We start from the raw sequence: 17,846 nt of genomic DNA on the forward strand, positions 1-17,846 counted from the left end.
GACAGACTCACCAAGCAATATACTCCTCTCCTGACATTCCTTTTGACAATTACTTATGTAATACAATTGCTTGCCAGCTGGTGGTGGGAAGCAATTTGACAGCTTTATCACAACGTTGACAAAAGTAATTTACTTGGCTCCGTCCTTTGGTGCTTCTGCAGGAAATAAATCATCCAAATATAAATAAATAAAATTGCACCCCGCCAGGATTTGACAGTTCACTGTCCCAACCCCGGCAAAAATGGCGCTGTCTTCACCTAGCGTCATAAAAAGTGCGAGCTGTGCCGTGATCCATCATCTGTCTTGGGGACACTTTGGTGGTCCGCTGCTGTACGTAGGACATCTGGGACTATAACCATGCAGCTGTTTAAAGCTCAGCATTACAGGGACAGTGATTGTTTTTAAGGAAAGTGGATGCAGAAAGGCGTTAGTTTGTTTCTCACATCTCGTTTAAATTTCGTGCCACAGGACGTTGGGATCAGTGCGTGGCGGTTTCTTAATAACGTGTGTCGGAAAGACTAGCATACAGGATTTTGACAGCTTCATCCCTGCAAGACTGCACGTCTGCAAAGACCAGGGTATCACTGTGCAAGCCTGGCTAACACCCAGACGATGTGATAATGCAAAAAAAAACTTAAGAGATTGAATATTTGTGAAATAAATGGCCTTTCACAGGATGCTATTTAGAATGAAATCATTCAAAACACAGATGTCATTGTAAAGCTTAATTAAATCCAATAATATAATGTATAATAACTATTAAGCACACAGATTGATGTGTTAGCTTTAAACGTTTTCCATTCTTTTGTCAAAGTTGAACATTTGCTAATTATTCAGTCAACATTTATTTTCCTTTGATGGTGCACATTTTTCTAAATAACATTTACTCTGTTTGACCAAAAAAAAAACCAGAATATCGGTGCAAAAAAAAGAAATATTTTCTGTTGCTCGAGTAATTACTGCATGTCGGATGCTAACGCAGTTAATTCTCAAAGGAGTGCTAAATCTTTGTGCAGTAATACAGATAAGGGATGCAGTCTGCATGCACAAATCAGCGGGAATCATTTGTGTTTGCTGATTGAAGTCTAAGCAGATTTTATAAAAGCATTTAAAAGCGACACACACTTATTACAAAGCCAGTAAACCTGAACCCATCAAAGAAGCAAAACGTTAACTTGAGTCCATCAACTGCAATATTTCTGCGAGCGAGCGGACGGATACCCCCGAGGGCTGAGCTTGTTGGTCGTGTTGCAGTCGCTGTCGCAGTGGGAGTTGGCTTTGATGTAATATTGCGATATTTCATTTGATTATGCTGATTTGATTGTGCAAGGTCATCCATCCTGCCTGATGTCTCTCGATATCCTTCAAAAGAATTTTGCTTTATTGGCCGCTGGTCTACCTGGCAGAATTTCAATGGTTGTTTGATGGTATTAATGCACCATTTGAATGCAGACCCCAGAGTTAAGAGGGAGGGAGTGGGGGAGACCCATGTGGAGAGAGCATGCATGGAATCTGAAAGTCAGATGTCAGAGGAGTCAGTGAAGGGGAAGAATTTTCTCCGAACGCAGATGCGACGCTGGAGTGGAATATCAAATGTTCAAATCTCTTTCAGGCAGTCTTACTATAACCCAATTCACTTTTTTTTTTTTTTTTAAAAAGGAAAATAGGGAGAAAAAAAAGGTTCTGCCAAGCTTTGAGGAAAAAGCCAAGCATTTATGCACAAAAACAAAGTGAATAGTGAACAGATGTACAGCACACCTGTGATCAAACAAGTTCTTTTCCATTCACTGACAGACGATTCAAAACAGAAGAAGAAGGCACTGTTCCAGGGCTGATATAACCATTCAATTTACACAGCTCTGGAAATCTCAGATCCCAACAATGACCAGAGATTCTCAAAAGGTTATAGTGTATACATGAAGCATCATGGGAAAATAACATGTGTCTGTCTGCTCTGGGGATTTGCAAATCAGGACATCATAAACAATCATGAAGTCCTTAGCAGAGCTGTATTTGGTTTTCTCCAAGCATGTTACTGTGCATTATGGTCGAACACCTCAACTTTGGTCTCATGTGTCCAAACAGCAATATCACAGAAGTCTTGTGGTTTGTTCAGATGCAGCTTTGCAAACCTAAGTTGTGCTGCCATCGTTTTAGAAAGAAGATGCTTTCTCCTGGCAACACACTTGTTCAGTCTTTTTCTATTTGGAGATTAAGTATCGGAATTTCAGGAGCAGGACCACGCCTCCAAACACGCTCCTTACGGTTCTCATCTATATAGGTTCTCCCAGTTCTACAAGCTGTTCATTCTCATTTACGTGCCCCACCCTCTCTCCCCTTTTCAATTCTTTAACTTCTTCACTATTTAGTACACGGGGATCTGCCAGGCCCGGCAGCCGCCGCCAGTCCATTCCAGTCCAGTGTCTCAGAGCATTGCAGTGTCACTAAATTCAGAATTTAGGTTGAAGTTACTAGGATGGCCTGTCTCTAATATACATGCAGCTCTTGTTTTTTTTAACTGTATCTAATAAATTAGATGCTTCACAGAATTAGATATATAGGCAAAACAAGGTATATGTAACATTTAATATCACCTTTACTTTAAGAAAAAAAATGTTTTGTCTGCAACTTGAAGAAAATGAAATGTGTCCGATGAGTCATTGCTTGGGGAAATCAATTCATTTAGTTTACAGAGGTGCTAAGTTATTTATTGCCTGTCAGCATGAGCTGTTAGTTCAATTTAATTTCTAGCTGCAGAAAAGCACAGAGACGCTACAGAGGAAATTTGAAGAGAATTACTTTATTTATGCAAACAGGATGCGCTCCTAAAAAAATGACATCAACATTTTTCAGACCTTTTTTTTTTTCTTTTCCCTGTGGTACCACAGTAACATCTACAGTTTTATATTGGACTGACAGGTTGCATTAAACAACACACTTGTCCTTCGTCTGCTACATTTTAAACAATTCCCAGCGGCCAATAAAGACATATGAGACTATAAAAATTAAGGGGAATATTGCAAATGAAGGCAGAAAAATTCTAATATTGAAAATAAACCAGAGATGTTTATCAAAGGAAAGGAAAGGTAGCACTGTGATAGCTTTTGGACATGCCAGCAGCAGTGACAGTGACAGTTTCCTCCTGAGATTCAAGGATGCACACATATAAAGCTGTTAGCTGACAAATAATAAAGTTTTACAACTAAAAAAATGAGGATAAAAAAACAAAATAAATAAAAATACAAAGCATTCAGCATTCAGCAGTGGAAAATTTAAAACTCAAGACAATGTGGACCCTTGAGTTGTGGTCCATTTCACATTAGCTGAAGCTAACTTAAAGATGCTAGGATACTGCAGCGCATATGCTAGTGCTGCACTTCTTCTCATTATTATTATTACCTTTTAAATTCTTACTGCTGCTGATATTTTGTTCTTAATTACTTGTACCTGTTCAGTAGAGCAAATAGCTCTTACCTTTGAATGTGCTACAACAAACTATAAAGAAACAAATGGACATCATGTCCCGCTTGTACCTTCGGCCACAGGCTGTAATCAACCACTGAGCTAAAGCTCTCTTTTTGCTACGCTACGGCACACCTTCATCCTTCTTCCTCTCCTTTCAGTTGGCTGTTCCACCTCCATGTTTGTTGTAAGACTGCTTCACCCAAGCCAAAAAAACCCAACATGTTTTACAGTACTCGTATTAGAGACTTCTTACAGTTATATTACAGACTTTTTAGCTTGTGTTGACCTAAACAATGAATTCATGTAAAAATTATTTAGTGAGGCTTGCAGGCAGTTGCAGTATATGTACTACATAACAGCAGGTAGAGAAAGTACTTTTACTCCTTGTGAAAGAAAAACTTGACTATATGAGTTTATTTATTTAATGCTACTTGTACTCATAAGTGGTCATACTTACCACAAAAGCTGCCTCTAAATCAAAATGAATGAGTAGATCATAAATAGTAGTCAGTTATACTGTACTCTGCACTTAGTGTACTTACACATTTGTAAGTTCTTGTTGTACCTTTACTTAATAGTAGTAACGAAGTATTTTTTACCTAAAATATTGCTACTTATATACAACATCTAATCCACGTGTCAAAATAATTTTAGCTTATTAGCTAAATTCAGCCCAAATTCGCTGCAGATGGCTGCCCTTCCCCCGGAGCCTGGTTCTGCTCAAGTTTTCTTCCTGTTCAAAGGGAGTTCTTCCTTCCCACTATCCCTCTGTACTCCACAGTCACCAGATCTCAGCCTAATCCGGTCGTTAAGTGATGAGGTGACGAATCCTACTTCCGGGCCTAAAGTAGTCTGCGTTTAATATGGCTTTTGTGTTGTTAACATGTTTAATGTTATGTATTTTCTTCTATTTAATCTCAAAAAGCTCCTAAAACAGTCAGTGATCACTGTTGACCTCCCTCGGCTTTTATTACCGCTAATCATTTATTTAAGCTCAGTTTTTAAAACCTTAGGATGTAACTACAGCCCAGCCCATGCAGCAGTATATGAATGACTAACCTCGTATTGTGGATGGATTATCTCAGTTGTTCTCCTGGCTGAAGTTTGGTCCTTTTACAGCATCCTGCCATGCGATTACATTTGTTCCTGACCACCGAGAACACTCACGTTAACTTTTATCGAGTGGGAAAAAAGTTAGCTTGTTTATATTATGCTAACATAGCTGTGTCGCTAGCGGTCACGTAGCACATCATTATATACCAGCTAGCCCAACTTCAGTAACCCTACAAACGTCACTGCTGTTTAGTTTTCTGTCTTCATTTATGTTGGAAGTGATAACAGAGCTGTACTTCTTAATTTGTTTCCAAAACCCCGCAGTCAGGACATGTTATATTGTATTTAGATAGAAGCTAGCGAGCTAACTTCCTGCTAACTTCTAACTCCGTTAAATGTTTCATGGATGCCTGGATGTTAAACTCAATTGTTACACCTGGTAGAGCAGAACGCTGATCATTTTATTAAAGATGAAAAACTGTCTAAAGTCTTTCAACTCTCAGTAATGCCATAGTGATCGTTTGATATATGGACCTGCAGCGGAGTTTAGGCCCAGACACTGCTAGTGACGTCAGACTTAACGACCGGATAGACCACGTTTGGGATGTGGAGGAGCAGGAGATTCACATCATGGATGTGCAGCACCTGTGCGATGCTGCCGTGTTCAACATGTACCAATATTTCTGAGGAATGTTTCCAGCACCTTGTCGAATCTGTGCTGTGAAGAATGACGACAGCTCAACTCAGCAGTAAATAAAGTGGCCAGTAAGTGTATATAAAGGAGTAGTTATTCCATTTTCCAGGGTATCAGACTTCGCTGCCATTTTCAGTCTTTACAAAGACATCCAGTGGTGTAAAATGCTTTGGGACCTCTGATCTAAATGTTTAAACAGGCTCTCATCTGAAGCTGGGGAATATCCATTTAAAATGTTAAATGTCTTTAATCCTAAACTGTTGGATGACCGGACATAGTTGCATGTTTGAAGCAGCACTAAATAAAAAGCACTCGGATCAATTATATATAATATATATAATATAATAATAATATATAGTCAAAGGGTCATGGGTGTTTTTGAGGTGTAATCATTCAGCAACCACAATGGACCAACTTTTTATTTAAGTTCATATTTTCCACTTTCATTAGATAAACACTGCACAAAGTAAATTATTATTTAGCAAAGCTTTCCAGGACGTCTGGCACACACATACACTAGGTCTATTGTTTCCTCTAACCTAGACTTCCTAACATCTCTGGGAAGACACCAAGTCAGCTCTGAAAACGCTAAATCAGGAATGTCAAACTCATTTTACACCATGGGCCACATGCAACCCACTTTGATCTTAAGTAGACCGTACCAGCGAAAGCCCCCTTAACTACACATTTACAGTCCATGAGATGTTTTAATACAAGATAAAGAAGTTCGATTTTAGCAGTGCGGCTCAGCTTTTCCACATGAAAAGAAATGCAGCTGTAGTAAATGGAAGAAATGTGTATGAATAAATAAATAAATGTGTAAAATCACCAAAAAAAACCTCTCCTATAATTACAAAACTGAATGTTTTTCATTCATAGAACACCTTTTATATTTTTAAACTGAGCCAATTGTGAAATAAATACATTGTATGGTAAATGGTGAAAAAAAACTAATCTTTCCATCATTTAACTGCTTATCTATTAGTCAGTTACTGAAGTCTAGTTTGAATGACAATGGGGGAGGTTTTTAATAAGTAAGAAATGCTTTAAAGTTCATGAAAATACAGTTAAAGTTCAAAATTTATACCCTTCTTTCTCGTTTTTTTTTTTTTTTTTTCCAAAGCTATCCAGTGAGCTGGATTGGAGTCTCTGCCAGGCCGATTCTGGCCCCCAGGCCTTATGTTTGACACCAATTCCCTAAATGAATCTGAGGCTTGAGGATCAGCGAGAACTGAATCACCAACGAGTGTCGCAAACCCAGAGCCTTGGCCCAAAACGAGAGGTGCGACTATGAACCAGCGGGCTCGACGTTTTCCTGCGCGACCTTGTGTTTGACTTTGATAATAGCGCCATTCACAGAACCATCACGCTTCAACATTTTAACACGGTTCATTAGGTTCATTCAAATTCACAAAGCACTCCTTCAACAAAACAGTATCGTCTCACCTCCATCAATCCCATTTTCCAGCCTACTCATTTTTGAGGTCTGCTTAAAAAGCCATTTAATGGCACACACCAAATCGTAATTGGCATTCTAATAGCAGTAAATGACGCTGACAAATACTCACCCATCATAGACGCTACAAGCACTTTACAATCTTTGTATCTTTTTTTTTTTTACTAAAGTGGACATTTTCGTTCCCTCTTCACATCATCAGCGAGCGCGGAGATACCTGCACATAAATTCACAGAGAACGACACGTTTAACCCTCCCGCCCTCACCTCTTCCATGAAATAACCCTTTTAAATGCAAATACCTGGAGGCAACTGGCTTCTTTCTTCTCTTCATCTGCATGTAATTGCGTGCACACGGACACACACATACATGCAGCAACCACACAGTTTATGCTGGAGCAAAGCTTTAGAATAAATCAGAGCAAAAGAAACTGCCCTGTTAGGCTAACAGACGCTATTAATTCTCGCTGACTGACAAAAGCACGAGAAGCAGAATTTAATTTAAAGTTATCCTGGTGGGACAGCTGGCAGGGTCTTTGTTTTGATCTACAGGAGTGAGTGGGTAGCTGTCTAATCATATCATGCACTCGTGTCATTTTTGAGCCAGTGGGTAGTTTATGACCACTTGAAGGCTTTTCGGTTCCTTATCGGGCGGGCAGAGCAGAGTATAGCGGGATTTTGTATTCCTGTGCACGCTTTCAGTTTAACAAGTCAAACAGGTGTTGGGTGAAGAAAGGCTTCAAGTGTCTACAAGATACAAACAGCACTGCAATCACCTGCTCTGCCTTACAAACCTATGAAGTAACACACTTTTCTGATCCTCTCACATCCTCTAAGGCTGACTCGAGGACAGCTGCGTTTCCAAGTGACATCATTATTAAGAAAACCTGACTCTGACTGGTGCCCGAGACCACTTTCGGTGTAATGTGAGCCTATAAACATGCCCTTGCTGTCCTCTCGCAGATTAGACACAGCCCTGCGGATGTGCTCTGACAGCGTAACACTGCCATCTAGTGCTCGATGGGAGAAACACATTTGGAAAAGTGATATCCAATCCCACGCAGGAGGAGGGGTCTTTGTTTAATGCAAAAACACAATTAAACACCATCTAGAAATCATTCCAATGTGGAGCAAAACAAACACATCATGCTGTACCCTCTACAAACAAGACAGGATGTGCAAACTGAATCGTTTTAAGAGCATTAACCATTCAAGTAAAAGACACGCTACGTGTTTGGCGTTACATGAGGGGTTTTCCCGTTACTTGCTTTCATTAGAGCCTTTATGGCTCTTGCTCTCATTTCCAGCTCCAGCAGCTCCAGCTGCTGAATCGACGGCTTACAAACGGCCGGGTCGCCGCTAGAAACGGGTCCGCTGACATCTGGGGACTGCAGCGGTGTGCTCTGTTCTTTGGCCGCGTCTTTGATGGGAGTGGAGGAGCACGCCAAGATCTCGCTCACGCTCTTGTCTATGTCACTTTGAATGTCTTTCTTCGGCTCTGGATTTGCCGGCTCCGGCTTTGCAGCCGGGTCAGTGCACAGCCTGCTGTTGTCATCGTCGTCTCCCTCCTTCACTGCCGCAGTCTGCTCCTCTTTAACGGTCTGCTCCTCTTTGGGTCCTTCTATGTCGCTGTCGTAAGTGTCTGCGTTTATGCTGAGGACGTCGCTCTCTTCACCAGAGCCGCCACCCTCTGCGAAGAAAATTACAGTCATTTAAAATGTGAAACGTCCCTTTACGGCCTCCTTCTGTCTTTGAAGTCTATAAACGCCTCGGGGATGTTCTTTGTAGTCATTACATATTAATTACCTTGCTTTGGGTCCTCGCTTTTTGCAGTTTCCTTGAGGCACGATGTAGAGTCTACAATACTGTCTTGCCTTGGCGGGGGAAAAATAAACATGTGAAATAAAAACACAGTCACAGCGTAGTTGTTCTCTGATTAACTGTTTCACTCACTGGCTTTCCAAAGACTCTTCAGAGTTTTCATTGTCATTCCCGGCGGTCACTTCCTCCCCTTAACACAACGACACATTTTATGTGAAATTAAATGTTTTGCAGAAGTTTCAAAATGATTTTTTTTTTTTATAAAATAGAAACATGCTTCAGTCTTACCTGCTAAGATCTGAATGAGATTTTTCTCCGTGATGGGTTCCAGCTGCTCCCAACACAGCGTTTTGATTTCCTCTACACTGCATTCCTGTAAACGACAACATCTTTAAAACGTATCTCAGATACTCCCGTCTTCATGAGAACTAATCAGCTCTTTTTATTTTCAGATAAAGAGGAAAAGTCATACCAGCGACTTGGCAACAAATATTTAAAAATAGCAGGTAAAGTCCAGCTGTTTGGAAATGAAAACCAGTGATGTGTGCCACCACTTCACAAAACACAAACACAAATTAAATGTTAAACTCAGGGTCTACTGTAGGGCAGACAGAAAGTTTGGCAAGAATCTGGGCAAAAATATTCTTTGGGTATTAATTATAATTTATTAAAGAAACACACAAGTGCTTGATGCAGGTGGTCCAATCAGTCCAGAGTCACAATAAGATGTTGAGTTTTGCAGATAACCGACAACGAAAGCTTTTTTGATCAAATCACCTTGAGTTCATCAGGAAGCATCTTCCGTAGCTTCTTCTCCCCCAGCACATGGAAGCACTGCTCCAGCATCTCCCGCTTGTCACCGACGTAAGCTGTGATGGGCTGGAAGGCCAGGCTGAGGTCCAGTCCCCCTTCCTCAATGTCACTGCCAATCTTGTCAAGCTCAGGATCAGCAAGTTCGTCCTTGGATTCCTTTAAGTTGGGAAGACAAACTAAAACACGCAGCTGCACTCGTATACACAGAATATGCTCTGCAAACTTAAATACAGTCTCCACGATTAGGAAACAAATAATTTGAACACAATGTTGTGACTCAGGCTGTTTTAATTAATTTTTTTTTGTTAAAGAGAAGATACACTCAGTTAATTAAATAGTGTAACAGCATGAAATCCAGCAGCACAGTTTGCATTAAAATTCATCCAAAGCAAATTTTACTGCTGCCTAGTGGCTGAAATCCTTTAATTGGTTCTTGTTAGCTAAAAAAATAAGTTAACTACACTAAAAAAAAGATTTAAAAAAGACAAATTAAGACTTTCCTTTTATTATATTTAGACACTGCAGTGAATAAGCAGAGCAAACAATTCATTCAGTGCGACTTAGTCAAAGTATTTATAAAGCAGTAACACGATGGTTTTCCCTCAGAGAGCACCAAACCAACAGTGAGGCTTTAACGCTAAAATAAAGTTGTTGTGACGATGCAAACATAACACATAACGCAATAATAACAATAATAATCGAGAGACACTCGATGTACGCAAAACGCCAAATGCGTCAACTTTTCAATCATTTAAAACCAGTACGTAAATTTTAAACACAATTTAATTTACCCTCACATTTACCCTAAACTTATTCACATATATTTGTGGCTGTTATACTCCTGAACTTCTTTTCTATGGAGTTTAGCAAGGCGCTAGTCCCGAAAGCCTCACCTCTAAACCGGGCCCCGTACTCCTGCGTTTACCGCTGTCATGTCGCTCCTCGGACTGAAAGTGCTTCCTTTTCTTCTCACTGGTGCTTGATTTCTTTTTGAGCATTTTAAACCCACTCAAATTAGTCCTCCACTGAAAGCCGCTACAACCGCCGAAGCTAAAGGTCGCGGGAAACACACGTCATAAGCGAGCGACGGCTTCTTCTTTGCGTCTTATCTGTGGCATTTATCGCCACCTACCGGACAGGAGCGGTTCCAGCTCGTGGCTCTCAGTGATGTCACTCACTGAGACTGGTTTGTTTATGCCACAGGCTTAGCTGATGGTAAAAGAATGGAGAATTCATTTAAAAGGTGAAATACGGTGCTTTTAAAATGTACTGACACAATACTGTGAGAAGTCAAAGGAGCTTGTAAAGAAAAGCGTCTGGACTTCTTTAAGTTGCTTGAAGACGTTTCACCTCTCATCCGAGAAGCTTCTTCAGTTCTAAGGTCAAATGGCGGAGAGTCCCAGATTTAAACCCAGTGGGGGTATCCCCCCCAAAGAGGGACAAAAGGACCCCCTGATGATCCTCTAATCACCCTGTGAGCGACCATCTTTGAACAGAGGTGGTGGTTTACGACACCAACTGTCTGCCATCTATAATCCAGTTTTAAGTTCTCTCCCCAGGCGCCTTAACGCCCACTCACATCCGGCCCAGGATGTGATCTGACCTCAGGAAATCACAAGATAAGGTGGGGCCAGGTTTCACAATGAACTCACCCAAAACCCTGGCTGATTGGGACCCACACCCGCTTTCACACCTTGGCTCAGGTGATTAGAGGATCATCAGGGGGTCCTTTTGTCCCTCTTTGGGGGGATACCCCCACTGGGATTAAATCTGGGACTCTCTGCCATTTGACCTTAGAACTGAAGAAGCTTCTCGGATGAGAGGTGAAACGTCTTCAAGCAACTTAAAGAAGTCCAGACGCTTTTCTTTACAAGCTCCTTTGACTACGATGACCTGGATGACTGAGAACCTTCACAGACAATACTGTGAGAAAGTTTTGAGCCAGCCCTGGATTTCTTCATATTTAAATGTAAACACAGCATATGAGGTAAAAACAGAGTTTGTACATGTCTAACCAGCTTGAAAGACAATATTTGCTATGACCACCTTTATTCTTCAGCACAGCCTGAACTCTCTTAGAGGCTTTCTTGTAATTTCTTATTCCCCCCCCCCTTTTTTTTCTTTTTACAACATCCTGAGTTTTGGGGAAATCGTGTTTCTCATGGTTCCTCACTGCTGAATCATTAAAAGAGCGCTGTAACATTAATAAGCACTATTGTGTGAATAACAAGCGAGTTCAGTCTATCAGTTCCCACCTGCTAACTAACAGCTCTGGCTCCAGGTGCAGCAGCAAAGCCTGCGGGACTCGATGCTACGCCACATTCACCTGCAAACGTCTGTAATTCTGACTAAAACCTTCTCTCACAGCGTGTAGAGCGCACATACATTTCAACTGTAGCCCGTCATCATTTTACTCTTCAAAGCTTGCTCGGATTACACTGACAGTCAGCCACTTCCCTTTCTACATGGCAGCCATGTGAATTCACGTTTCCCATCCCATCACCGTGTCATCAAACGCTGCGTATCTGATTTATCACTGCAAAACCTTCAAACCTGCTGCCTACATCTTTGAAGTTAGCATATTTATATTATAAAAAAGCATAATAATGATAGATTATTGCAGAAAAGCTGCACAAGCAACAATCAGAAACAAAGGGACGCATCTAAAGTTCTGTAAGTTTAATTTAATGAAGGCTGATGTTATTTACTCGACCCTCTTTGCTTCACTTAAAGAATATGTTCACATTAGCTTCTGCTTGGATCAAAATTACACTATATTTAGCCAATAAATAAACCTGCTGCCAGGTAGCCAAGCATTTTATTTGTCTGGACTGGAACACAAGTTTCAAGGTGTTGACGACACAAGCAAGCTGTAAATCACTCTAATTGGCTTCCCGCCTCTGCCTGAAATAAGGCGGGAGCCAATACTGTGGCTGCCCGGGCTCTGTGGCGACAGCTGTCTCCACATAATGCAGGTTGTTATCCTGATGCCATCCACCGAATTATGCAGTGGATGCGGTGGGAGGCGCGCATCGATCACAATCACGTCACAGTGTGTTTTCCTTGCAACATCTGCTCCCGTGTGTCTGGATATCACCTCATTAAAAGGGCAACGATGGAGCCGGCACTGTGGAGGAGGGCGCCGCGTTTGGAGAGCGGAGAAAAGAATCAGAAGAAAAAGAGGGGAAAAAACACAACAACAACAACAACTTTGACAACTACAGCCAAAACGTTTCCATCAAAAGTGATGTCGCTTTGTGACGGTTCTGCTCGAAGGGAACAAAAGGCACTCAAGGCTCGGCTGTTTAATGAAGGATTTCAGCTAATTGAGACACACGGCCATTAGCTAAAAGCCTTTTGCTGTTTTTCCTCGTTTGGTTTGCTTTCGTAATGCATGCAAAATGATAAATCATAGAAATAAAGACGCATTCTTCAGTCACTGAAAGGGAGATTAGAGATTAGAAAACTCTGAGAGCTAAGAAAGTTATTTATCAGTGGAAACAAAGGCACGAAAAAAGAAAACAAGACTACGACTGAACAGGAAAGCAAATGGAAACTACACAGCTGCTGTTGGATCTAATGCAGGAACTGATAGTGGAAGTATTTCTACATTGTTCTCAGTTTAAAATACTGTCACACCGTAGCTCACACTCTAAGTGCGCTCTTCTGCACTTTATCGCACTTTTCCTCCCACTATTCTCGCAATCAGCCACATGTGGCTAAGTTAACTTGTGCACAGTAATCTGGCTTCTGCATAACCGAAGCAAAGGGTGGTTTTGCCACACAGTTACATAAAAATCATCCAAAGAAACGACTTCCATCGTCTTTAGATCGACTGAACATTGCGACATCTGTAGAAAAGCCTTTAAAAATAATTATCGTCCTCAAATGAAAAGCACCTTCATTAAATTCGGAGCTTATTTATCAGCTTATTAATTTCATCGCCTCAGGGACGCGAACACCTTTCACCAAGCGAGCAAACACGCAACCCTCCAATCAACACCTGCCACTGACAAGTCAACACTTATTGACAGCGGGCTTATTTTTAGTGAAGAATAACAACTTCACTGCCAACTGTGATACATGGTCCAACTGTGTGTTTCTACCCAAACCAACTGACACATATCAGAGACTGAGGCAGAGCTTTAGACAAAGCTGTGCTTTCTCAAATGCCAAATGCTCTCCGAATGTGGAAAAAAAACCCACAGTCTTATCACTGTAAGAGCAGAAGAGCGAGAAAATGTGGGTAGTTTTATTTAAGATGACTTCAAACTGGTCATTAATAATAATTAAAGATAAAACTGGTGTTTTCCCTCTAACCTAAAGTCTAAACATTCAGAAATAAAGTGACTATGATCAAAAAAATGAAGCAACGCTGACCTCTTGCTGCTTTGTTCGGGAGGTCGAGGAGACCGAGTAAGCCAGACGGCTTCGTGCTCGCTCTTTATTGGTTTTCAGCTCATCAGATCAGAGTGGCTAAAGCTCAGGGGAGAGCACAGAACACAGCGAGTCATGACTCCATATCTAACAGTCACTGGAGCTGGAGCAGGCTGAGAGGCTATTGACACTCACCCGCTTTAGTATTGTGCCACTGGTACAAAGATCCGGCTAAAGACATAACAACCAAGGAGCGAAGACGTGACGCCAAATAAAGAGTGAAATGTAAAATGTGAAAGCAGTGGATCAACGGCCATCCAGACTATGAACATGCTTTCAGTGAGTAGCCTCAGCTAACATCCATGCTAACAGTTTTGTTTTTAAAAAGCCAATTAAATTTAAGCTGTAACTACTGACTGGTGTTCTGTCTTAAACACTGCTCTCGTCCACGTTTATTCTTTTGTTATCAAGCAAAAAAACAACATAAGCACTAACTTGCTTCTCCTTGATTCAAACATTTGAAGAACAGGTGATAAATTATCCGGTCATTAAGTGATGACGTGACAAATCCTACTTCCGGGTCTAAAGTAGTCCGCGTTTAATATGGCTTTTGTGTTGTTAACATGTTTAATGTTTTGTATTTTCTTCTATTTAATCTCAAAAAGCTCCTAAAACAGTCAGTGATCACTGTTGACCTCCCTCGGCTTTTATTACCGCTAATCATTTATTTAAGCTCAGTTTTTAAAACCTTAGGATGTAACTACAGCCCAGCCCATGCAGCAGTATATGAATGACTAACCTCGTATTGTGGATGGATTATCTCAGTTGTTCTCCTGGCTGAAGTTTGGTCCTTTTACAGCATCCTGCCATGCGATTACATTTGTTCCTGACCACCGAGAACACTCACGTTAACTTTTATCAAGTGGAAAAAAAGTTAGCTTGTTTATATTATGCTAACATAGCTGTGTCGCTAGCGGTCATGTAGCACATCATTATATACCAGCTAGCCCAACTTCAGTAACCCTACAAACGTCACTGCTGTTTAGTTTTCTGTCTTCATTTATGCTGGAAGTGATAACAGAGCTGTACGTTTTAATTTGTTTCCAAAACCCTGCAGTCAGGACATGCTATATTGTATTTAGATAGAAGCTAGCGAGCTAACTCCCTGCTAACTTCTAACTCCGTTAAATGTCATAAATTCCGTTTTCATGGATGCCTGGATGTTAAACTCAATTGTTACACCTGGTAGAGCAGAACGCTGATCATTTTATTAAAGATGAAAGACTTTAGACAGTTTTTCAACTCTCAGTAATGCCATAGTGATCGTTTGATATATGCAGCGGAGTTTAGGCCCAGACACGGCTAGTGATGTCAGACTGAACGACCGGATTAGGTACGCCTCTTCAGCTGCTCATTAATTATTATATATTCTATATTATAATTGTTAGAAAATGAAACGATACTTTTGAATTTTTCCGCTTGTATTCGTGGAGATGACATACTGTAATGTTCAGCTGTTGTGTCAAGATAAAGAAGAAGATTACATTAGGAACATGTGGCACACACTGACTAAATGTTTACATTCAGCGGTTTTGAAAAACAAGCTATAGCTGCACATAAACCTCTGAATAAAGGCTCTAAGGGGCCACTCGCTCTATGTCTGGCTCTGGATCAGACTACAGCAGCTCTGCTGCCTCCCTCATTCAGCATGCTGTTAACTGAAATATCAATTGTTCACACTTAAGCAGCAGTCTTTTTCCACAGTGCTGCAAGGCAGCTTGTTAGAGGACAGCATAAACAAACCGACACGTACACAGTTTGTCACCTCGAGCAGCGAAAGCCAGCGATGTCTATTAAAATCTCTTCATTGACATCGAGGGCCAGTGGAGCTCATCAAGAACAGCAGTCGCGGCAGAGTGAAGTTGATTTGAATCACGGGCAAAACAGGAAATGAGAAACACTCTTACAGTGTTGCCTCTTGGCGTGCGCCAGTCGGTTTAGACTATAACAGAGGCCTCTTAAATATTCATGAGTCTGCTGCGGTTTGAAGCAGACATGTTGAAGTGCAACAAGTGTACGGCCTCGCTGAAGTCAGGAAAATTCAAGCAGGAGCTTAAAAGGGATGATTATGATTAACGTGATGTGAGAAAATATTGCCTAAAGAACACCGGAGCAGTTATAGGACACACTGACTGCCTGATGAAGCGTGACTGGAAAGTTGTTATCCACTGAACACACCCTGGAAAATCCTGGAAAAGTTACATGAAGTTACAAAATGATCTTCATTAGAAAATAGCAACTGAGCCCATTAAGTGTCAGGAGGACACCACCCAGACTTCTGTCCATCCAGAATTCTCCACAGACATCTCCCCCTACTGGCCATTAAAAAGAATGCATGTTTAAAGGCACTTCAGAGTCGACTCCATGCTTTCTGTGGCCTTAATGAGAGTCTAAAGGGGTATCAAACATAAAACCAGGGTGCCAGAATCAACATGACAAAGACTCCAATCCGGCGAACTAGACTGCTTTAAAAAAGGTGAAGGAGGGCATACATTTTGGGCTTTTACTGACCTTTCCCAAGGCCTTTCAAACTATTTAAAGCAATTGAATAACTGCTAAACAATTAAATGTGAGAGAAATTCCTGTTACTTCATAATCTACAATAGAACTTCTGTTTTTCACAACTCGTCCACAGTAAAAAAAAAAAGAAAGAAAAATAGATGTTGTTTGTTAATAAAACAAAACCCTTTTGGTTTATAATAACTAAAAGACAGTCTGGACAATGGGCTATCAGACCTTTTCTGTAATTTCACACATTTATTTCTTACACAGTCATTAACTACTAGAGCAATTTTCTGTCATTTTAGATTAAAGTGGGCTGTATGGAAAAATGAGATTGACATCCCTGGCCTAAACAAATATTATGCAAAGATTACATTAAAATGACAATGCATACAAAAACAAAACAAAACTGCAATACAATAAAAAAAATAAATAAATAAACAAGAGTATTGACACAGCTGCCAAAACATAGGCTACGTCTGCACTAATCCGGATAAATTTGAAAACTGCATTTTCTAAAAACGCTCTGCATCCACACTATCGTTTTCATCCTCACAGAAAACACTTATGGTCCTGTACTGCGCATGCGTGAAACGTAAGACGATTTGACCTGTGTCATTTCCATCTGCTGTTTATTTACTTTCCAAGTTATTAGAACGTCTCGGCACAATGTCGAGGAAAAGCGCCGAGTTTTATCTGGAGCTACCTGGAGCATGTACAAACTGATATTAATCTTTAATAGGGCTGTCAAAATTGAGAGTAAACCAAACAACTCCTGTACAATGCCGTCCCCTGTCTTCGTTGAATTGGTCACATGACTGCATCATATGACTAAAATGCGTCATCGTTTTTCGAAAGCCTCCGTTTTCGCTGTCCACACTGCCACGCGAAAACGGCTTTTCAGATTTATCCACTTTGGAGAGCGTTTTCAAAAAGCTCCATTTCCCTTGACCAAGAACGCCATCTCAGTGTGGACAGAAGGCCAAAACGGAGAGAAAAAGATGTGTTTTCAAACGAAAAGCATGGTCTATTTGATTTATCTGTACATTTCATGCATGAAACATGATCCTCATTGGGTTGGTTGAACCTCTTGGACTTCATGTCTGTGCTTTAAAGGTTGAGGGAACCTCGTCAAACTGTTAAAAGACTGAGAACAAAAAGTAGACTCCACTGGTGGTACCCATCAGCCTCCTAGTAGATTCACCTATGGTATCAATTTGAACATCATACTTCACCTTGTTCTCGAGTTATCATGTTCATAAACGTAGATTTCCACCCCGCCAATCCGCCGGCCTGTTGGGGTGAAGACAACACCCCATGAGCCTTTTATTGCTGAGTAGTAAAAAAGGAAGTGGAGCTTGAGCGGACACCATGTCAACAAAGAAGTCCATAATTCCTATGTGGGGCCCCGAGCAGATTCGATAATTGCATTCAATGCTGCATAAACCAGCATTTGAATACCACAAGTGAACCCAACACAAAGCATGAATTTTATGGACGAGATGTCCTAGAAGTTTTTATAACCGGGGAAAGTTTCCACTGCTCATTGACAACTGAGTAAACTCAGTTTGACAATAACAGCTGAAGAGAACAAACAAGTAGAAGT

General features: G+C 40.9%; 1 protein-coding gene across 1 annotated transcript; it reads right to left on the minus strand.

The window, feature by feature from the left end:
* Positions 1–6,300: 6,300 nt before the first annotated feature.
* caap1 (caspase activity and apoptosis inhibitor 1) lies at positions 6,301–10,404 on the minus strand. Its single transcript, XM_085451360.1, has 6 exons — positions 10,195–10,404; positions 9,266–9,457; positions 8,777–8,861; positions 8,621–8,678; positions 8,474–8,541; positions 6,301–8,357 (listed from the first exon to the last, which is right to left on the minus strand). The coding sequence occupies exons 1-6, from the start codon at positions 10,297–10,299 to the stop codon at positions 7,894–7,896; spliced, it is 972 nt and encodes a 323-aa protein (XP_085307486.1). The 5' UTR covers positions 10,300–10,404; the 3' UTR covers positions 6,301–7,893.
* Positions 10,405–17,846: the final 7,442 nt, after the last annotated feature.

This window comes from Copadichromis virginalis, linkage group LG3 (genome assembly GCF_057382275.1).
Source record: "Copadichromis virginalis isolate Kocher_CV1m ecotype Utaka linkage group LG3, C_Virginalis_male_GT1.1, whole genome shotgun sequence".
NCBI lineage: Eukaryota > Metazoa > Chordata > Actinopteri > Cichliformes > Cichlidae > Copadichromis > Copadichromis virginalis.